This window comes from Podarcis tiliguerta (assembly GCF_965153285.1).
Source record: "Podarcis tiliguerta genome assembly, chromosome: 14".
NCBI classification, from domain to species: domain Eukaryota; kingdom Metazoa; phylum Chordata; class Lepidosauria; order Squamata; family Lacertidae; genus Podarcis; species Podarcis tiliguerta.
The window spans coordinates 52,000,429-52,023,216 of record NC_139547.1 but is presented as its reverse complement, the minus strand read 5'-3'; the positions used below and the strand labels follow the sequence as shown (position 1 = coordinate 52,023,216).

Sequence of the window (22,788 nt, the reverse complement as noted above, 5' to 3'; positions counted from 1 at the left end):
CCCATTCTGGTTATTTTGTAAGGCCCCTCCCTTGCCGCCCCCATTCCAATTGCCTGTTTTTTCAGGCAAGGAACGTGAAATGTCAAGCACTCTGCTGAAATGTGTGAATGGCGCTTGTGGGCGGGAACAGTGTGCCTGTGGCGCTTGTTCTGTTCTGACACAGAGCCCTGCAGGAAGTAGGAGAGCTTTTGCCAGCTCTGGTGAATGGCAGCGTGGCGTCGCTTGGGGGAGGGCGGGACCCTACAACAAGGACAAAAAGCTGTGCAGCTGGTCTTTGCCAGGAGAAGACCGGAGCCCAAAGGGCCTCTCGTCCCCTGCAGGAGATTCTGCGCTGGGAACAAAAAGCACCCAGGAAGGCTGCATCAGCAGCAGGCCGGCACCCACAGGATTGGTGGAATGAAAGAAAGGGCGCTCACAAAGAACAACACCCCCAGGCACATTGAGAAATATTTTTTTTTATTTTTTGAAATAATTTTTACTTGATTTTAAAAAGGGTAAAGGTACCCCTGCCCGTACGGGCCAGTCTTGCCAGACTCTAGGGTTGTGCACTCATCTCACTCTAGAGGCCGGGAGCCAGCGCTGTCCGCAGACACTTCCGGGTCACGTGGCCAGCGTGACAAGCTGCATCTGGCGGGCCAGCGCAGCACACGGAACGCCGTTTACCTTCCCGCTGATAAGCGGTCCCTATTTATTTACTTGCACCCGGGGGTGCATTCGAACTGCTAGGTTGGCAGGCGCTGGGACCGAACGACGGGAGCACACGCCGCCACGGGGATTCTGGGTTAGCAGAGTCTGTAACCTGAAGCGTATGTAACCTGAAACGTGTGTAACCCGAGGTACCACTGTAGTCACATTTTCCGCAAGCAATTTCCTCTAATGTTATTTCTGCATGTTATTTCCACTAACATTTATATGAACGCTTTATATATGCATTTTTCTACACACTGCCTGGCAGAATTGCAAAATTCAGAGAAGCGTGAATTTTGCAGGATGGCTGCGTTTCAGTTACTGTATTTATTCATTCATTTATTGCAATTATATCCCACCATTTTCTCCAAGGAGCTCCCGGGGGCATGATGCATAGTTCTCCTCATATTCCCCACAACAACCCTGTGAGGTAGGCTAGGCTGAAAGAGACACTAGCTAGTCCACAAATTCGTCCAGTGAGCTTCAAGGCTGAGTGGGGGACTTGAACGTAAGTCTCTCCCAGGTCCTCGTTCGACACTCTAAGCACGACACCATCACTGGCTCGAATGTTTCAGAAAGTGCAAATTCAGTAATGTCACCTTTAAATGCAAAATATCTAACACCAGGTCCCTGGGCCTGGCTTCAAATCCTGCCCCATTCTGAGTTACAAGCATAAAGGAGCTTCTCCACCCCCATCGTTCTGCCCGGACACTGAGGTCCAGCTCCGAGGGCCTTCTGGTGGTTCCCTCACTGCGAGAAGCCAAGTTACAGGGAACCAGGCAGAGGGCCTTATTGGTGTTGGCACCTGCCCTGTGGAATGCCCTTCCATCAGATGTCAAAGAGAAAAACAACTACCAGACTTTTAGGAGACATCTGAAGGCAGCCCTGTTTAGGGAAGCTTTTAATGTTTAATAGGTTATTGTATTTTAATATTCTGTTGGAAGCCGCCCAGAGTAGCTGGAGAAACCCAGCCAGATGGGTGGAGTATAAATAATAAATGATGATGATGATGATGATGATAAAGGAATCTGGGTGTGTGGATCTTGTCCGAAGCCCGGGGCAGGCCTATTAATATTCTATTGGGAGCCACCCAGAATGGCTGGGAAAGCCCAGCCAGATGGGCGGGGTACAAATAATAAATTATTATTATTATTATTATTATTATTATTATTATTATTATTATTATATCCTCTGGATCACAGGCAGGGCCGTCTTAAGCAAAGATCCCTCCGGCGCCCCCCACCCCATTTCCCAGAGTTGTCAACCTTTTCCCAAGCCTCTGCGGGGATCCCTCTCCTCCTGCGGAGACTTGGGAAAGAAGCTGCCCGTCCGCCAGCCATGTGCTGGGCCCAGGGTTAACCCGAGCAACGTGGTCCAGGTCCGGTCCCGAATCCAAGGGTTCCGCAAGGAGTCAGTCCGACAGGGCCAAGGCAGGACGCCAGGACAGGTACAGGATCTCAGGCAGGTTCTAGCAAACAGCAATGTTGCTCCCGCAACCTGGGGCAGGGCTGACGGCCTTTGATCTTTGTGGGGGTAGCGGCTGGTCCTGATCCCCCGGTGACTCACCTCCCTGTCTTGCCCGAAGGTGAGCACTCATCCTGCGAGTACTCAGGTCTCTCCTTCTCTCAGACCCGAGTCTCTGCAGCTCGGGAGATGTTGGTGGGCCTCAGCCTCTCCCCTGACCCAACCAGTAGTGGAGCAGCTGTAAGTGATGGCCCAGCTGGAGGCAACGAGGTCATCCCTGCATCTGGAGCCAGGGCAGGCTCAGGCCCCTGACTCGGCCCAGCTGGTGCTTGTTGCAGGGGAACCTGTGCAGACTGGGACTCTTCAGAATCAGGTCTCAGACTAGGTTCAGATGGGCAAAGGATCTGGTGCGGACTGAGACTCCTCTGGTTCCGAGCCCGAGTCCCAGGCCGCCACAAGCCATATAGTTGGAGGGGCACAGCTTCCATCCTAAGCCTCTGCGGGGATTGCTCTCCTCCCGAGGAGGCTTGGGAGGCAAGCTGCATGCCTGCCAGCCATATGGTTGACAGGGCGCAGCTGGTGGGCGTACAGGGAAAGGGGAAGCCACGCAGCTCCCCCACTCGCTGGGGCATCCCTGAGAGGCTGGCGCCCTGGCGCGACACACCACTAAGCTCTATGGGAAAGATGGCTCTGATCTCAGGGGGTTGGACTAGATGTCCCTTGGGAGTCGCTCTTTACAGTTCTATGATTCTATGATATCCCTGTTTGCAAAAGGCGGGCAGCTATACCACACCGGAGATCGACAGGAGGGTGGAAGGGGAGCTGCTAGCTAGGGACTTTGACCCAAAAAAAAGAGGTATAGAGGGACTTTGTTATGCTCAGGAAAAGCCCCGTGTTTATCTTTCCAGTGTGGGATGGAGAGTTTGAACGGTGTTTGAAACTGGAGGTCTCTCCAACGTCAGAAAACGCCACGATTTCCCACCCCACCGAAGCGAAACACACACAAAAAGCCCTGGTTTTTGCTATGCAAAGTAAATACAGAAGCTTCCTTTCCTACCGATAAGGAAGCTGAAGGCTGCTTTCTCTAGTGAGGGAGCGTGAGAGTGAACTCCGAAACAAGCGTATAGTTCAAGCAGAGCATTTCCCTTTCAGCCGCCTGTCATTGCGTCCGATTTCACTGGAGAGGCCGGGCCGGCTTTCAAGATTTGGGAGGGAGGGGGCCATGGGATCAGCTACAGATCGTTGCCAGGCCCTTTCGCCACAAAGAGGCAGTGAGTGCGCAAGTTTAGGGTCCTCGGATTGTCTGATCCATTCATTTATTCAATTGATATACAGTGGTACCTCGGGTTACATACACTTCAGGTTACATACTCTTCAGGTAACAGACTCCGCTAACCCAGAAATATTACCTCGGGTTAAGAACTTTGCTTCAGGATGAGAACAGAAATCGTGCTGTGGTGGCGCAGCAGCAGCGGGAGGCCCCATTAGTTAAAGTGGTACTTCAGGTTAAGAACAGTTTCAGGTTAAGAACGGACCTCCGGAATGAATTAAGTACTTAACCCGAGGTTACCACTGTACAGTGATACCTTGGTTCTCACACTTAATCCGTTCCGGAAGTCCGTTCCAAAACCAAAGCTTTCCAAAACCAAGGCACGCTTTCCCATAGAAAGTAATGCAAAACGGATTACAGTGGTACCTCAGGTTACAGACGCTTCAGGTTACAGACGCTTCAGGTTACAGACTCCGCTAACCCAGAAATAGTACCTTGGGTTAAGAACTTTGCTTCAGGATGAGAACAGAAATCGTGCTCCGGTGGCACAATGGCAGGCCCCATTAGCTAAAGTAGTACCTCAGGTTAAGAACAGTTTCAGGTTAAGAACGGACCTCCAAAACAAATTAAGTTCTTAACCCGAGGTACCACTGTAATCTGTTCCAGGCTTTTTAAAACAACCCCTAAAACAGCAATTGAACGTAAATTTTACTATCTAACAAGACCGTTGATCCATAAAATGAAAGCAACAATCAATGTACTGTACTATAAAATAAATAAGACAGTATTGTAGATGATGAAAATTAAAATTATTATTATTGTTTTACTTCCTCTGATGATAGTCATTGTTTGGAGGGGGGGGGCTTTTATCAATTTCCGCAGTCACACAATCCATCAATCACCTGAACTGGGTTCCACACAGTCACAAAAACAAATTAACCGAAAAAGCCTCAAAAACAAAACCCCAAAGTAAATAGCAAAACCAAAAGCACCAAATACAGTGGTACCTTTGTTCTCAAACTTGATCTGTTCCGGAAGTCTGTTTGACTTCCAAAATGTTCGAAAGCTGAGGCGTGGCTTCTGATTGGTGCAGGCGCCCCGGAAACAATAGCTGACAACCGCATTGGATGTCCGGCTTCTGAAAAAAAATGAAAACCAGATCACTTACTGGTACTTCGTTTTCGGGTTTGGGAACCAAGGTACCACTCTCCCTCCCTTGGTCAAAAGACCACAGGGCTGTTTGCAACACAGAAGGCAAATACCAATACTGATGTGTAATATCAACACACAAATGTCAATACATAGATAGCTGTGCAGGATAAAAACCAAAACAGTTGTACAGATACAATTACTATAAGGAAAAAATACAGATTTTTACAACCACAGAGAAAATCGGAAATGGGAAAAATGCGGAAAACAGTGTACGGGTACAGAGTCTTTCTTCTGCCCAAAGGTAGCTTTTATTTATGTCTTTATTTCAAAACATTTGTACACTGATTGATTGTCAAAAGAGAAACCTAAGAAACATGCAATAAGTTAAAATATTAGAACAGGTAAAAATTCACATCAGCTTTCTAAGCTTTCTGGGGTAGCCTTGTCTAAACCAGAATTGTCTTTAGCAGTTTTTATATTGACCTGTGCAAAAGGGTTTATATCTGTGTAATAAATGAATAAAAGTAATGTAATAATAAATGAATAATATATCATGACCTGTATGTCACTCATAGTGGGGTCGGCCTTTTTCGTTTTATGGTGTTTCCTTTGCAATCTGCCTGTGCAATGGCTCTGGTGAAAACCGGGAAGAGAGCTGGACTTGTAGAGGGAGGGAGGGAGGGAGGGAGGGGTACAAAAAGCAAAGCCAGGGCTCTCTGCTGCGTCTGATTCCGTCGCCCCCAAAGCCTGCAATTTCGTGGCACATTCCTCCTCCTCCTCTGAGGCCTCATTCCTGCCGCTTGCCAGGAATATCTTGGCACCAGGGCTTCCCATTCATGGAGGAGCCGACTGCCGCTCTTGCTCTGCTCAGCACTTTCTTCTGCAATAGCCGTTCCGCGTTGGTAGGAAAAAAACAAACTTTCGGCATCTGCACTTTGGAACTCCCTGCCGATGGACAGCAGGCAGGCAACTTCGCTGCACTGTTTGCGGCGCCTGCTAAAAACATCTCTGTCTGGCCAGATGTGCAAAAGGCTGGTGTGTGTTTTCACCTGCTTCTTAGCCTATCGCTCCTTTTAATTACAGTGATCCCTTGGTTCTCAAACGCCTTGGTACTCAAACAACTTGGAACCTGAACACTGCAAACCCAGAAGTAAGTGTTCCAGTTTGCGAACTTTTTTCGGAAGCCGAATGTGCTCCATTTTGAGTGCCACACTTCCGTTTTGAGTTTTACGCTGAGATCTGTCTGTTTTTGCTATTTGTTTTTGTGGCTTTTTGTTTTGTTTTTGTGATTGTGTGCAGGGGCGTACGAAGGGGGGCGGTCCGCCCCAGGTGCCACCCGGGGGTGGTGACAAGATGGCCTGCTGCCTCCCCCCAGCTGTAGAGGGTGCAGGCGCAGTCCTTATGGGCTGCCGTGCATGCGCAGTCCGTACGGACATAGTGCATGGGTGGCTGGGCGGTTCGTTCCGCCCCTCGGCTTTCCGCCCCGGGTGCTGGAAAGGGTTCCTCTACCACTGATTGTGTGGAACCCAGTTCAGCTACTGATGGGTTTATTGTGTGACTACAGTACATTGTTTATTGCTTTCATTTTATGGATCGGTGGTCTCATAAGATAGTAAAATTCATGTTCAATAGCTGTTTCATGGGTTGTTTTTAAAAGTCTGGAATGGATTAATCCATTTTGAATTATTTTCTATGGGAAAGCACGCCTTGGTTTTTGAACGCTTTGGTTTTTGAACGGACCTCCAGAACGGATTAAGCTTGAGAACCAAGGTACCATTGTATTTAATTTTTTCTTGGCTCCGCACGTACATGTGGTCACTTGTGGCTAGAATGCACACAAGTCGGGGAGACGCCTGTATTTAGTTTGTTTTTATTTCACAAATTTGCACACTGCTTAGCTGTAGAAAGACCACACAGGCCAAAAGGATAAAACAAGGAAATCCAGAAAGAAAACCACAGCCATGCGGTCAAAGCATACAAAAAGTTCAAATATCCAAAGAGATTGAAACTCACACCAGCTTTCTAAACTTGCCTAAGCAAGAATGCTTTTAGCAGGCAACAAAAAGAGAACAGCGTAAGCGCCTGCTGGTTATATCAAGAGGCAGGGAGTTCCAAAGCACCACACTGAACAACTGAGTTCTTTGAAATGCAGAACAGGGATCTGGTGGCACCTGTAGCAATGCCAGTTTGGCTGATAGAAGTGGCAAAGTGGGCACTTGTGGGATAAGTGCTCCTATTGCGACCCACCAGTTGAAGACCATCGGATGGAGGACTGCCCCGCCCTGTCTGACAAACCTCTGACATTTGAGAGACAAAGCTGTGGTCCTCCAGAGGTTCTTGGGCACCTTAAATCCCCTTGGCCATTGGCAACACAGTCTCTGCCAATGGTGGTGGTGAGTCAGAGCCCCTTTGAGTATAAATTTAATAAATAATAATAATAATGCTGCAAGGACTCAGGTTCCTCCTCTTTCTTGAAAAGAGCCTGGCTTTGGCCCGTTCATCTTATCTCTCTCTTTTTTTTTTGCATGGAAGCCTGGCAGAGCCCTGCAGTTGGCATCACTCAGGTGCCATCACAGGACTCTGAAACTAGCCTTGGTGCGAGTTCACGCGCGTGCAATTCCTTGGCAAAGGGGCGTCCAAATTTCGCCTTGTCTTCTGGCCGCGTGCCACGAACACAACTCCTGCGTGTCATGTGTGGACTCGCGACTGCCTTCCTTTGGCCAAGCGGCTGGCCTCGTGTGGGGACGCAGGACTCCGGTTTTGCCTAAAACGGCTGCAGGCCGCAGCGCCAGAACACTGTGCTCTCTCTGTCCACCTCTTCTAATCCCCAAGGCATGTAAACAGTATGGGCAGCCCTCCCACTCTCTCCCTTTCCCTGGTCACCTCTTTAATTTTCCCAGCAAAGGAAGGATGGATTTTAAAACAACAACAACAACAAAAATGAATTTTGGAACCCAGGGAGAGTTCCTCACCAAATAAGGCACTGGCTTGGATGTTGGGATCAACATGGGACACACAGCTGGCTGGCTTAGACTTAGAGGGTTTCGCCTGCTCTGTAAAAGAGTCTTGCTCTCTCACGAACGAGGTAGGGGGTGCCTTTCCCGGCCCCCTCCCCAACTTCTGCAGGGTTCTTCTCTGTTTCCAGAAGAGTCTGTCTTCTGCGTGTGTCCAGGCGGTCATTTTTAGCAGAGAAGAACCCAAAGAAAATGCTTCGGGGGCTTTTTGCTTTCGGATTATTATTTTTTAAAGCACAGGAGTGGGAAATGGTGGCATTCACCAAGTAGAGGCTCCTACTGGATTTACATCCTAGACAAGATAGCAGTGGATGCAAGGTATGGAAGTCGCCCGGCTCTGCCACTGGGCAGGGGGGGCAAGCAGACTTGCTCATCATTTCGCCGCTCGTTACATTGCTGCATTTGGGGTTTGCGGCCTCCGGCACACAACTGCCTTGGGTCTTCTTTTCTCTGCCTGCTGAGAAGCTCCCTAACTTTGCTCCAACTTTACACCCTGCAGCACAGAAGAGCGAGGATGGATTGCAGAGGACCATTCCACTTTGGGGAGGGGGAGGAGACTCTACCACTTGGGTCCAGAGCAGGGACGCCGTTTGGGCTTTTGCATTTGGGTGCTCGCAAACCGCCCAGAGTCCCACATTTGTCTTCCTGGCAGCCTTCCTCTTCTTTTTTTTCCTGAAGAGACGGTGTAGAGAAGTTAATTATTTCTTGGCTCTGCAGCAAAGCGAGCGGGAGCCTCACTGCAGTCTGCAGGTCCTGCCAGCCTAGACTGCAGGAGGCAGGTGCCCATAGCCTATGCCAGAGAGGGTCTGGGACACGGCACACTCCCTGCTCCATGGTAAGCCATTGACACCCCCCCTTAATCCATCCCTCTCGGCTGGCGAGGGCAGGGGGTGTATCGCTTTCTGCGTTCCAGCTTTCGCTTTTAAATTTCTTGTTTGGTTTTTTGGGGAAATGCCCTCTCTGCTCACTACAACACCAGCCAGCTGTGGAGGGAAGCTGTCAAGCCCCCAGATGGGTTTCTTTGATGGGGTTGTGGGGGGGGAAGGTTGGGTTTCTAAGAAAAAGGAGAGTGAGAGAATTTGGGAGGGGGAAAGGGAAGCTGGAGAGAAAGCTGTTAGGGAAAGAGTGGAGTAATGCCGTTGTTTTTACAGCTGAGCCAAGCAGACAGTTAGCGGGGATAGAAATGGTTTTGTCTCTCTCTCCCCCCGCCCCCTTTTCGCATCCTCAGTGTGTTGCCTTGGAATGAATTTTGCAATCTGGATTGTATCGATGCATGTTTTGGAGACGAGAGCAAAATAGGGGCTAGGAGGGTGGGGCGTGATGGTTTTTTAAAATGCATTTTGATGGAAATCTGTTATCCCCCTGGTCCGTTCCTGAACTTTCCTTGCTAGTTTAAAAGCAAGCATACCTTGAAATCCTGCACACTTATGGTGGGGATTTCCACCAATGACTTTAGTCTTGGATACACAAGCCCTGTGTTCAAATCCTGTGACTGCCCCGATAGAAGCCAGCGTGGCTTTGCTTCCCGGTAAATGTGCTTTGAGAGGGCAGCCTAAAAACTGCGGGGGACATAGCGGGGGAGCTGGGTGCAGGAGCTGTGAGCCAAGAAGTCCCTGGCCAAAGTCTCCTTCCAGCCAGACGTCCGCCAAATAGCATTTGCCCACCCGCAAGCATTAAGTAATAACCCCATATATCCAGGAGACGTCTGCAACTGAAGACGGCACGTTCAAACAACTCTCTGACTTTTAGAAGACATCGGAAGGCAGCCCTGTTTAGGGAAGTTTTTAATGTCTGATGTTTTATTGCATTTTTTCATATTTTGTTGGCAGCTGCCCAGAGTGGCTGGGGAAACCCAGCCAGATGGGTGGGGTATAAATAAATTGTTATTATTATTAGTAGTAGTATTCAGATCTATATCAATCTCACATGCATCGCCTCAGTGCAGGCCTGAAGTGGCAGAGAGAGAAGGAGGGGCGGATATTGGCGATCAGAAGAGCTGCTTGTGTCGACCTTGTAAATAAGCCCATAGAAATTACTAGCCTGCAGATTTTTTTACTACCCAGCTGGCAGAGGAGCGACAGAGAGCACCCTTCCCCCTACGGCATCTGTCCTGCATTTCTTGGTTGGTTGCAGAAGAGCTGGGCGTGGGCTTTCTTCCCCTGGCATCTGCTTGCTTCCTATGACTGCCAGTGACGTGCGGTCAGGGGACTAAGGGGACGTGGCTAGTTCCCTAAATGTTCCTGGTAAATTAGAGTACAGTCACACCTCGGGTTGAAGTCGCTTCGGGTTGAGCATTTTTGGGTTGCGCTCCGCGGTTTCGCCACTCGCGCATGCACAGACGCTCAAAATGATGTCACACGCATGCGTGGAAGCAGGAAATCACGACCCGCGCAGGCGTGCAGATGCGGGTTGCGTTCGCTTCAGGATGCAAACGGGGCTCCGGAACGGATCCCGTTCGCATCCAGAGGTACCACTGTATTAAAGTGTTGTAAACAAAATCTGCCCTTTCCCCCTGGAGCCCATATAGAGGCCTTAAGTGGCTTCCCTATTGGTAGGAGAAAATAACAGAGGCCAACCAGAGAACATTGAGAAGCAAGCCTGATCTTTATTGAACTTCTGCAACAGGGTCCTCACTCACACCATGCAGGAGGCAGGAGGGACCCCAAACGATGGTGCGTACAGCCTTTTTAAATTGCCCACCCTGCAGCCCAAGGACCCCCCCCCCCCCATACATCACACATACATCACAGAAGAGGCATCTACAACAGAATCCTGTCTGGCAAGAAACCTGTTGATGGGTTTACCTGGCTGTTAATGGGTTTACCTGGAGAGCCGGGGCATCCTTTTGTGATGATAAATACTTAATTCCTGAGTCCAGGTCACAGGCTCCACCATATTCATGTGCCCTTAAGGCAGGATTTGTGAGCAAAGAGACAATGGGGAGGTTTTTTTCCATTTCCTCTCTCCTTGCAGAGAAAAAAATTGAGGTCAATTTGGGAGAGTTAAAATGGTTCCGGGACTATTTTCCTGTACTGCTTCAGTGGTTTATATATTTATGTATGTAAATTTATGAACATTTAATTTATATATTTGAGACCATAAATTCTTATAACAAAAGTACAGTGGTACCTCGGGTTACAGATGCTTCAGGTTACAGAATCCGCTGACCCAGAAATATCACCTCAGGTTAAGAACTTTGCTGCAGGATGAGAACAGAAATCGTGCTCCAGCGTCACGGCGGCAGCAGGAGGCCCCATTAGCTAAAGTGGTACCTCAGGTTAAGAACAGTTTCAGGTTAAGAACGGACCTCCGGAACGAATTAAGTTCTTAACCCAAGGTAAAGCTAAAGGACAAGAAGTGAGCAAGCTGGCTGAGGGTGGGTGTTTTCCTCCTCCCCAGCCTCTGCTTTGACATCTTCCCCTGGCTTTTAACTGGAGTACAGTGGTACCTCGGTTCTCAAATGCCTTGGTACTCAAACAACTTGGTAACCAAACACTGCAAACCCAGAAACTAGTGTTCCGGTTTGCGAACCTTTTTCGGAAGCCGAAAGTGCTCCATTTTGAGTGTTAAGCTTCCGTATTGAGTGCCACACTTCCGTTTTGAGTGTTACGCTGAGGTCTGTCAGTTTTTGCTATTCATTTTGCATTTTTGTTTTTGCGGCTCTTTTCGTCTTGTTTCTGTGACTGTGTGGAACTCAGTTCAGCTACTGATTGATTGATTGATTGTGTAACTGCAGTACATTGTTTATTGCTTTCATTTTATGGATCAATGGTCCCGTTAGATAGTAAAATTCATGCTAAATTGCTGTTTTAGGGGTTGTTTTTAAAAGTCTGGAATGGATTAATCTATTTTGAATTACTTTCTGTGGGAAAGCACGCCTTGGTTTTGGAACGCTTTGGTTTTGGAACGGATTTCTGGAGTTTGAGAACCAAGATACCACTGTATGAGAAACCTGGGAGGCAAACTACTAATCCCCTGAGATGGAGGCCAGGCCGGTCTTTTTTCAATGGCATGTCCTTCCTTTTTCCATATATATATATATATATATATATGCAGGTTTTGGTGTCCTCGGGTGTCTTCCCGTGTAAAAGTTGGGGTGTCTAGGCGACGTTTCGACGAGGTCTCACTCGTCATCTTCAGGCTGGTGCTTTCGGCTTCTTGTTACTGGAACAGAGCAGGATCTCAGTGTTTGAGTTCCTATAAATACTGTTGAGGAGGTGTGGTGTATAGCCTCCAATGTTCTGGGCAGAGAGGAGGTTCCCAGGCTAGTGTGCCTTTTCTTCTTTTGTTCCTTAATTACTTGAGGGATATCTTGAGTGATTTCTTGAGTGATTTCCTGAATCCCACTTAGGTGGGTCATTAGGTGTGGATTAGTTGCTAAAGCCTTCGTGTCTTGAACTCTTGAACTTTGTGAAGAGTTTTTCTGAGAAGATGGCTGTACTGCACTTGGTTGTGCTCTGGCTTGGCTTCGTGTATAGGGGCGAGCTGTGGTTTTGTGGCCTGTGCCAGCCAGATCTGTGTAGGGATTGCAGGGGGGTGCAGCATCCGGAGGTGCCACCCTGGTTTGGCTACTGGATGGTGTCTGTAATTTATCTGTGGAGAGGGTCTGGGTTTGGGTCTGGTGTGGTTGATTGGTGATGGCGTTCTGTGTGCCTCTGGATCTGGTGTCAGATTTTGTGGGGAGGGCTAATTTCCAGATGTCTGGCAAGCGGGATGTGTCGTCACGCTTGTTCATGTTGTGAGGGTGTTTCTCTATCTCGATGGCTTCCATGATTATTCTCTTGTGGTGATGTTCCATGTTAAAGAGCAATTTGGAATCTGCAAAATTAATTTCGTGTCCTGTTTCTTTCATGTGTTGGAAAAGAGAGGAAGTTTTTTCTTCTTTTTTGACGGCATTCTTGTGTTCTGCGATCCGTGCATTTATTCGTCTGTTTGTTTGTCCAATGTACGTGGCTGGGCAGACTTTGCAGGGTATTTCATAGACCCCTTGGTTTTCCAACTGAATTTTATCCTTGGGGTTTCTGAGGATATTGGCTATTTTTTGGTTGGTGCAAAAGGCTGTTTTGATATTGTGTTTATGGAGGATTTTGCTAATTTTATCTGTAGTGCCCTTGATATAAGGAAGGAGGGCTATGCCATTGTTTTCTTCTGTGTCTTGGTTTTTGGGGGGTGTTTCTTTTTGGATTAGCTTCGTAACCCTGTTTTGCTGGTATCCATTGGCAATTAACACATTTGAGAGATTCTGTAACTCAGTTGTCAAGTGGTCTTCGTCAGCCAGGCGTTTGGTTCTGGAGATGAGAGTCTTGGCTACGGAGTTTATTTGTGCAGGGTGGTGGTGTGATTGTGCATGTAAGTAGCGGTTGGTGTGTGTTTTTTTCCGGTAGATAGTGTGTCCTAGGGAGCCATCAGGTTTTTTGTAGATTAGGACGTCAAGGAAGGGAAGTTGGTTGTTGGCTTCTATTTCCATAGTGAATTGTATTTTGGGGTGTAGGCTGTTGAGATGTGTGAGGAAGCTATCCAGTTTTTCCTTCCCGTGTGGCCAAATTACAAAGGTGTCGTCAACATATCTGAGCCAAAGTTTGGGTTTGTGTTCTGACTTGTCTAAAGCATTGGTTTCAAAGTGTTCCATGTACAGGTTAGCGATGACCGGTGAGAGGGGTGATCCCATAGGTGCTCCTTCTATCTGTTTGTATCTTTGTCCATTGTGGATGAAGTACGTGTTGGTTAGGCAGTGGTTGGTCAGGTCCAAGATGTATTCGGGGGGATTGTATTTGTTTTGAATGGCTGTCAAGGCTTCATTAATGGGCACTTGTGTGAAGAGAGATACAACATCGAAGCTCACAAGTAGGTCATTGGGTTGTAGGTTTTGCTTCTTTATTGTTTCTATGAACTGGAAGGAGTTTGGAACGTGTGAAGAGATGGATTCTGCATAGGGCTGAAGTTGCTTGGCGAGAAATTTAGCGAGATTTTGTAGAGGTGAGCCTATGGAGCTGACTATTGGTCTGAGTGGTGTTCCTTCTTTGTGTATCTTGGGGAGGCCGTAGAGTTTGGGGCATCTGGATGATTTTTCTCTATATATATATATATATATATATATATATATATATATATATATATATATCCACTGATTTCTTTGTAAATAAAAAGGCACATTATAAAACCACACAGTAGTCCAGGGTTCCCCAAACTTGAGTCTACAATTCCCATCATTCCTAGCTAGCAGTGGCCAGAGATTATAGAGCTGTGGTCCAAAACTAGCTGAAGACTCAAGTTTGGAAACCCTGCTGTAGGCAGTGAGTTTTTAACCATGAGTAGAGCCTCCAGTAGTGATCACTCCCAGTAGTGATGAATGGAAGTGAGAGCTGGACCATAAAGAAGGCTGATCACCGTAGAATTGATGCTTTTGAATTCTGGTGCTGGAGGAGACTCTTGAGAGTCCCATGGACTGCAAGAAGATCAAACCTCTCCATTCTGAAGGAAATCAGCCCTGAGTGCTCACTGGACGGGCAGATCCTGAAGCTGAAGCTCCAAGACTTTGCCCGCGTCATGAGAAGAGAAGACTCCCTGGAAAAGACCCTGATGTTGGGAAAGATGGAGGGCACAAGGAGAAGGGGACGACAGATGACGAGATGGTGGGACAGTGTTCTGGAAGCTACCAGCAGGAGTTTGACCAAGCTGCGGGAGGCAGTGGAAGACAGGAGTGCCTGGCATGCTCTGCTCCAGGGGGTCACGAAGAGTCGGACACGACTAAACAACTAAACAACAAAGAGCCTCCTGAGTTTCTGAGGCAATCTCCTTTACCAACTTTTGAGGAGCAATAGTGGAGAAAAGCATCACCCCCTGCCCTTGTGGGATTCCTGGCCGCCCAAGGAAACAAGGATCTCGGGCTGGCTGGAATCCCTTTGGCCTGATCCACTTAGGCTTCCTCATGTTCCTCATGAAAGGCTTCGTTCACAGGCACACTTGGTGGGGTGGCAGGAGAGGGCCTCCTCGGTGGTGGCTCCTCCCAGGCAACTATGGAACTCCCTGCCTAGGGAAGCTAGATTGGCTCCCTCCTTACTGTTGTCTCACCAAGTGAAGACCTTCCTGTTCCCACAGGCTTTGAGGAACTGACTGCTTTTAAGGAAAGAGCTGGTCCTGTTTTTTATTTTAATTATTGGTCGTTTCCCCCATGTCATTATTATTATCTTCATTGCAAAACACAGACAAAAACAATACCACAATGACAACGAAACATTAATTGGCTACACATCGTCTAACGTCACACATACTTTTGACTTCCAAAACACCTCATTGTGCTTCTAAATATTCTTATTTACGCACTTCTTATTATATCTTACATATCGGGAACAATTTTTACGTTTATAATTCTCTTTAATATTCAACATTCAATCTACACCTGTCAGGAGATTTGCATTCTCACAGTATTGTTTTAAATATTCTTTAAATATTGTCCACTCTTTGCTCACTTTCTGATTTGAGTTTTCTCTTATTCCCCCAGTCATTTTCTCAAGTTCCAGGTATACTATCATCTTCACTTGCCAGTCAAGCTTTGTAGGAATTAAGTCACCTTTCCCATTTTTTGCTACCAGAATTCTGGCCACCGTGGTTGCATGATTAAAGATGGCTCTAAAGTTTTTTTTTATTTCAGTGGACATAATGCCTAACAGAAAGGCTTCTGATTGTTTGTTTTTTCTTTGTTTTTTGAAAGGATACAATAAAAAGGAAAGAATCCTATTTATTGTAATTATTGGCACTATTTAGTGGGAAGAAACTCCCATAAAAATCCTCGTTGTTGCACCTTTTACATGGCTGTTTATTTGTATATATTTTAAAATTTTATATATGGATGTTTTATGATGGCCTATACTTGTAATGCTTAATAAAGGTTTGGTGAAGTAAGTAAGTATCGTTTTAATAGATTTTCCTTTTTTCCCCTTTTTTATACATTTTTATTAGTTTTTTAACATATCATTTCCAACATTCATTTAACATAACTTCTTATCTTATACAATATTTTAGACTTCCGTCAACAACCTCTGAAGATTTTTCGTTCTTTATCACTTGTTCTGCATTTCTTAATTTCTCTATGACTTTTAATTGTCATTAACTAATCATTCTCTTCATGGTTTTAATAGATTTTTCACATATGTATGCTTATTTTTTTTCATGATTCCCCACCTGTAAGCCGCCTTGAGTCTCTGCCAGGCAAAAAGGTGGGGTAATAATAATAATAATAATAATAATAATAATGTGTGTTGTTTTGATGCCTGGCATGAAATCCCCTCTTGTTCCCCCTCCCAGGGATCAATGCTCAGGCCCGGAAGCTCCAGCGCAACCGCACCAAGGGCGCCATGACGCTTTTGACGGGGTGCAAGAGCCATGCCACGCAGACCTCCCTCCGCCGCACCGTCAGCGAGACCAGCCTCAGCCAGGCGGGCAGCGCCAGCGCCGAAGGGGGGCAGCAGCAGGAGGAGCAGCTGAGGAGGCACTACTCCACGCTGCCCGAGACCCTCCAGTGCCTGGAGAGCAGCAGGGATGCACAGACGGCGCCTGCCGGGGACCAGAGTGGCAACAGCCTGCGCTACTCGTTGTACCAGTCTCCGCACCTGCTTCTGCTGCAGGGCTACAGCCAGCAACACGTAAGCGGGCGAGACCCGCCTTTGCTAGGCTCTGCGGCATTTAGGTCTACCGCTTTATATACAGTGGACCCTCTGGGTACAAATGTAATTTGTTCCGGGGGTCTGTGCGTACATCAAAATAATCCGTATCCAGATGCGCTGCTTCTGCGCATGCACACGGCACGATAGAGTGCTTCTGCGCATGCGCGAGCGGCAAAACCTGGAAAAATACCTCTGTGTTTGCCATTTTTGCAACCCGAAGTTTACGTTACTCTAGAGTAACATAACCCAAGGGTCTACTGTATGTCTGTGTATGTGTGTGTGTGTGTGTGTGTGTATTTGTGGGTGGTGTGCAGAAAAAACCGAAGCAACAGCAGGCAACTTAATCCGTGACAATTTTTGCAAAATCAAAGTTGCTGTCATTATTACTACAGTGGTACCTTGGGTTACATACACTTCAGGTTACATACTCCGCTAACCCAGAAATAGTACCTCGGGTTCAGGATGAGAACAGAAATCGTGCTCCGGTGGCACGGCAGCAGCGGGAGGCCCCATTAGCTAAAGTGGTGCTTCAGGTTGAGAACAGTTTCAGGTTAAGAACGGACCTCCGGAATGAATTAAGTACTTAACCTGAGGTACCACTGTACAGTGGAACCTCGGGATCCGTTCCAAAGACCCCGCCGCAACCCGAAAACGATGCAATGCAAAGCATTGCGTCTGCGCACGTGCACAATTTAGCGCTTCTGTGCGTGCGCGAACCCGGAAGTAACCCATTCTGGTACTTCCGGGTTTGCGCCAGTCTCAATCCGAGGGTGACCTAAGCCAGAGGCAACGTAATCCGAGGCTCCACTGTATTTACCAAGTTTTGTACAACCGTCCTTCATTCGAAGATCTCAGGGCGGGTCACAACGTAAAAAAACAAAACGAGAACATGAAATGCACAATCAGAACAAGGCAAAACCAATAACCCACAAACAGTTAGCAGCCAGTAAGGCAGATTTCAGTCTTACATGACAGCACCCTTGAATTCGGGAGGGCTGGGGCCATGGGGTCGGCTACAGATCGTTGCCAGGCCCTTTCACCACAAAGAGGCAGGGGTGCGCAAGTTTAGGGTCCTCAGATTTTTTAATTCATTCATTTATTCAATTGATTCCTCACTGCCTCCTGATTTGGGGAGTTCCACAGTTAACTCTGCGCTGCATGGAGGATTTCTTTTTATCCATCCCAAATCTCCCCGTTCTCAGATTCACTGGGTGCACATTCAAAGCACAGCCTTTCCCTAAAGCAATTCTGGGGGCTGTAGTTCACCCCTGAAAACAAAACGGTCAATAACCTAATGGCATTAAACAAATCTCTCGTGCAACCGTCTTTGTCATGCTATGTACGGTTCCGGTGACCACGCGTCAGAAATATCTTACGGAGCTGGAAAAGGTTCAGAAAAGGAGTGAGGGAAGGAACAAGTCCCTTTCGAAGAAAGCTTACAACTTTAGGGGCTTTCTAGTTCAGAGGAAAGGTGAGCGAGAGGAAACACAATAAGAGATGTATAAAATTATGCAAAGCGTACAGAAAGTGGAGAGGGAGTTTTTCTCCTTCTCTCGTTACACTAGAATTCGGGGAGGTCCAATGAAGCCAAATGCTGGGTGATTCTGGACAGGCAAAAGGAAGCTCTTCTTCATGTAACACAGAGTTAGACTGTGGAACTCCCTCCCACTTGAAGCAGGGATGGCCATCAATTTGGATGGCTTTAAAAGAGGACAGATTCACAGAGTGACAGATCAAGTTGATGGATTATGCCAAAATGGCTAAAATAACCAGAAGAATCAGAAATCAGGAAGACCAAAATTTTAATAAGGAACGGGGGAAATGTATAACTTATCTTGAAGACCATTGTAAGCAGTTAAAATCGTTAGTAGGATTGGAATAAACCTTGTAGTTTAATGGTGAATATTGGATACAATGGAGAGATAAAAGATTTGGATTATTATAAAAGATGCAGGAGGAAATGATTAACAACAGGACCCACAAAAGGGAGGAAGGAAGTCCGGGAGATTTTTGGAATCTTGTGTTTATGTTGTATGTTGAATATGTGACTGTCAAATTTTAATCTGAAAAACCAAATAAATTAATTAAAAAGAAAACAGGATGCTGTCCCAGATAGGTCATTGAGACGGACCATTGACAGTGGAATATTAATGGAATAAAGGTAAAGGTAAAGGGACCCCTGACCATTAGGTCCAGTCGTGGCCGACTCTGGGGTTGTGGCGCTCATCTCGCTTTATTGACCAAGGGAGCCGGCGTACAGCTTCCGGGTCATGTGGCCAGCATGACTAAGCCGCTTCTGGCGAAACCAGAGCAGTGCATGGAAACGCTGTTTACCTTCCCGCCAGAGTGATACCTATTTATCTACTTGCACTGGTGTGCTTTCGAACTGCTAGGTTGGCAGGAGCTGGGACCGAGCAACTGGAGCTCACCCCATCACAGGGATTCGAACGGCCGACCTTCTGATCAGCAAGCCCTAGGCTCTGTGGTTTAACCCACGTCCCATAAATTGAATAGAATCATAGAATTTTAGAGTTGGACCTCAAGAGCCATCTAGTCCAACCCCACTCAGTGCAGGAAAGAAGGAAAATATTGAATGAACATCTTTCTCTGTGTATGTTTGTGGTTTTCTCTGTGCAGGACAGCTTGGTCTATTTGCTGAATCGTGACCAGCACACTGTTGGCCAGAGGACCCAAGCCAGCAAGCCCAGCATCAGCCTCTCTGCTCCCGACATCCTCCCCCTCCATTGCACCATCCGGAAGGTCAAGGCGTCCGGCCGCTCCAACCACCGCCCTGAGGAGAAGCTGGTCCTGGAGCCCATCGCGGGGGCGGCTGTCTCCATCAACTTCTCCGAGGTGGGCAGGACGGCGGCTCTCCACCACGGCGACCTCATCTCCCTCGGCCTCTACTACCTACTGCTCTACAAGGACCCCGTGAAGACGCAGCCGCTGCCCGCCCAGACCCTCATGAGGCTGAAGGCCGCGCGCCGAGCCTCCGAGCCTGAGCTGCCCTCCACCTGCAAGGTCTGCGGCAGCCAGGCGAGGGACAAGGGCTCGTCGGCCAAGAAGGCGCCCGTGCCGCAGGGAGCCTCTGGGCGGAGGGGAGGCCGCCGGAAGCTGCAGCTGGAGTTTGACAAGGCCAGCGAGGACCTGCTGCTGCGGAGGATCGTCACGCTCATCGAGCCCACCAGCGACGACCACAAGCTGACACCCGCCTTCCTCCTCTGCCTCTGCGTCCAGCACTCGGCCGGCCACTTCAGGCCCGGGGAGTTTGGCCATCTCCTCCTCAAGTTGGCTAAGATGATACAGAGGACCGTGTGGGTCAGTATATATTGGATATATTGTGGGATGTGGTACGTAAATTGCAGTCAAGTACAACATTCCTCGTTTTCCTAGAGTGGACATGCAGGGGGATGTTTGGTCCAGCCAGTCGAAAACTTCCTGTTTCCTCCTGGACTGGGACATACTTCCTCTGGCATGTGACCAGGTTACCTGTGCAGGTAACAAAAGCACAAGGCCCGCAGCCCTCCTCCTTTCTTTTCCATCTTCATTTCATCGAAGTGACTGCCAGTCTGCAGTCACTGCGATTAACCCCCCATATGGGTTAGACCCACATGTATATATCTTTGTAACTAAGTCTGCCTTCAGGGATCCAACTGTGAACTGATGATGTGAGTAAACTACTTTTATATACTTTACACAAGATTGTGGAGTGTTTATTCTTTTAAGAGGGAAAGGATCTTACCAGGAATCTATACTGAGAAGCTTAAACAAGCCTGCAACCAGCTACCTGCTGTGCGTTCAAAGGGGAATGTTAAAACTCTGCTCAGTTATAGAACTTGCTAGCACGAGTTAGGAAGGATATTGAACATTCCCACATATATAACATTCCCACATATATAATTGAATCTCTCTCCTTCTTTCGGTCAAAGAGAACAGGGCCTTTTTAGTGGTGGCTCCCCGTTTATGCTCTCCCCAGAGAGGCTCACCTGGCACCATCATTGCATGTTCTCTTTAACCAGGCCTTGGGCCATTAAACCATCTATATGAGCTGTTAAATGCGTGGAGAGGAGGGACTGTTATTATGACTATGTTATCGTGATGCTGTGTATTATTATGCTCTGGGTTCTGTTTTCCTTATTATGCTGCGTAAATTGATTCATTGATTGATTGTATTTCTATGCCGCTGTTCATTCAAAAGAATCTCAAAGCATATTACAACCAATAAATAACCATAACATAATAAAATGTAATAGCACATTGCGAATACAGCATGCATCATATAAAATAATTAACCAATTATCAATAAAACAGTTGCAATCTAAAAAAACCACACACACACCTTAACAAAACAGCAACTAAAAATTAAGCTAAACCTCACAATTACGGCAAGTCATGTGATTAACAAATCAATGCAGCATTTAGAATTTATAAAACGATATTTAAAAAATTAGCAAAATAGCAGCTAAAAATATATGCTAAGCACTAAGTTCATTCAGACAATCTCTGCAACCCCATGAGGTTATTAATATTGAACACCACCCTGGGATCTTTGGCTAAAGAGCAGTATATAAATAAAATAAGATAAATAAAATAAGATAAATAAAATAAAATAAAAGTTAGGTGCACTTGTGTGGGAAAGCAAGGTGGTTAACCAGTTTTGGCCCAGGGTGTTTTCCTTAATGTCAAGCATCACTCGACAAGGCCTGCTTAGATTCCAACTAAACATTAAAGGTAAAGGTACCCCTGCCCGTACGGGCCAGTCTTGACTGACTCTAGGGTTGTGCGCCCATCTCACTCAAGAGGCCGGGGGCCAGCGCTGTCAAGATACACTTCCGGGTCACATGGACAGCGTGACAAAGCCGCATCTGGCGAGCCAACTCAGCAGACGGAACGCCGTTTACCTTCCCGCTAGTAAGTGGTCCCTATTTATCTACTTGCACCCGGGAGTGCTTTCGAACTGCCAGGTTGGCAGGCGCTGGGACCGAATGACGGGAGCGCACCCCGCTGCGGGGATTCGAACCGCGACCTTTCGATCGGCAAGCCCTAGGCGCTGAGGCTTTTACCCACAGCGCCACCCGCGTCCCAACTAAACATTAGGAAGAACTTTTTCCACTGGCAAGAACCATTCAACAGTGGGACAGAATCAACACAGTCCCAAGTAAAGCCGTTCTCTGCTCAATACCCCAGAGAGGAGCAGCTGCCAGTCAGAAGAGATAATAATGAGTGAAATGGACCAGCAGTCTGACGGATTCATCAGTTGCTTTATTCCTTAGTATAAGACAGCTACATTGGAAGCCGCCCAGAGTGGCTGCGGAAACCCAGCCAGATGGGCGGGGATAAACGTTCTTGTTGTTGTTGTTACATGGACTCCTTTTCCTGCAGCATGGAGTTCCGCTGTTCAAGATTCCAGCCACTCCATTCTGTCCCCCTGTTTTCCACAACACCCACCTTGCTCCTGCCGGTAATTCCACGGCCACTGAGCATGCTCAGTCTTGATTAGCCCATCCTTTGGAATTTTCTCCTCTGAAGATTGGTTATCCTTCTGCAAATCTTTGGGTTTGCCTGCTGCGAATGAACACTCACTACGGGGGGAGGGATGAGAAGTTGATTGTGAGAAAACGTGGCTAGCAAGCAAAATTGGGACTGGCTGTGCAGATTTGGGCACTTTCTCATCTTCACAGTGTCAGTGATATTTCGTTCCCTTTCTCTTTCTTTGTTTCCTTCCTCGATTCCAGGAGAAAACAAACGAACTAGCCGAGAAACAGTCGCAACAGTAAGTCTTCTGCATCCAGGATTTCCGCTTCTTTCTGCGAAAAGTTGCTTGCAAATAAATGTGCATGTAGGTTTCGGTTTGCATGTCGCCCAAACCAAACTCTGTGTCATCCTGGGGGGTGAGGAGGATGCCTTCAAAATATAGCATGCAAATGCATCATATAACAAGCAGTATTTATCTTAAAGGCAGTCTCCTAACGAATGCAAAGCCTATTCAATTGCAATTAGCAAATGCTAAAAGGACCTGGTTCTCACAGCACAGCAAGCCATGGCTTATTCGTGCTTTGTGTGAATACCTGAACCTAGTGCAGCAGACTAGCCCTGTTTTGTTTTCTGGGAAGAAATTGTAGCGCAATGTCATCGGTCGTTGCTGTTCTCTTGTTTTTGCTAATTATTCACAGCCTGGAGAAAGGGGAGCGAGATTTTTCTTCTTCTTCCTACTACTAGAACTATTGGACATGTAGTGAAGCTAGATTGGAAGATTCTGGGTGGATAAAAGAAAATTTCCTTTTATCTATTCCGAATCTTCTGACATTCAGATTCAACTCCCAAGAGATAGCCTTTAATAGGAACATTTCTTAATTCAATTTGCTTCTGCGGTTGCATAACCATTCTGGACAGAAATACAACCTCGGTTTTCGAGCGTCTTGGAAGCAGAATGATTCGGAAGCCGAACACCGGGAAGTAATTGCTTCCGTTTTCGAATGCGCCTCAGAAGTCGAATGGTTTCCGCTGTGTGTTCTTCCATTTTTTTCAATGGATTTTG

General features: G+C 47.2%; 1 protein-coding gene across 3 annotated transcripts in view; it reads left to right on the top strand.

The window, feature by feature from the left end:
- RADIL (Rap associating with DIL domain) overlaps positions 1 to 22,788 on the top strand; it is an 82,248-nt gene that overhangs the window by 34,491 nt on the left and 24,969 nt on the right. Inside the window, exons 1-5 of one of the 3 annotated variants that reach the window (XM_083413354.1) lie at positions 7,561 to 7,905; positions 8,305 to 8,422; positions 15,892 to 16,229; positions 18,888 to 19,568; positions 21,986 to 22,023. In XM_083413354.1, the coding sequence (XP_083269480.1) occupies positions 8,380 to 8,422; positions 15,892 to 16,229; positions 18,888 to 19,568; positions 21,986 to 22,023 (1,100 nt within the window). In that variant the 5' untranslated portion in view covers positions 7,561 to 7,905; positions 8,305 to 8,379. Of the gene's footprint in view, positions 1 to 7,380; positions 7,906 to 8,304; positions 8,423 to 15,891; positions 16,230 to 18,887; positions 19,569 to 21,985; positions 22,024 to 22,788 lie in introns of those variants that run through there. The other 2 variants (XM_083413355.1, XM_083413353.1) reach the window with 2 other exon arrangements.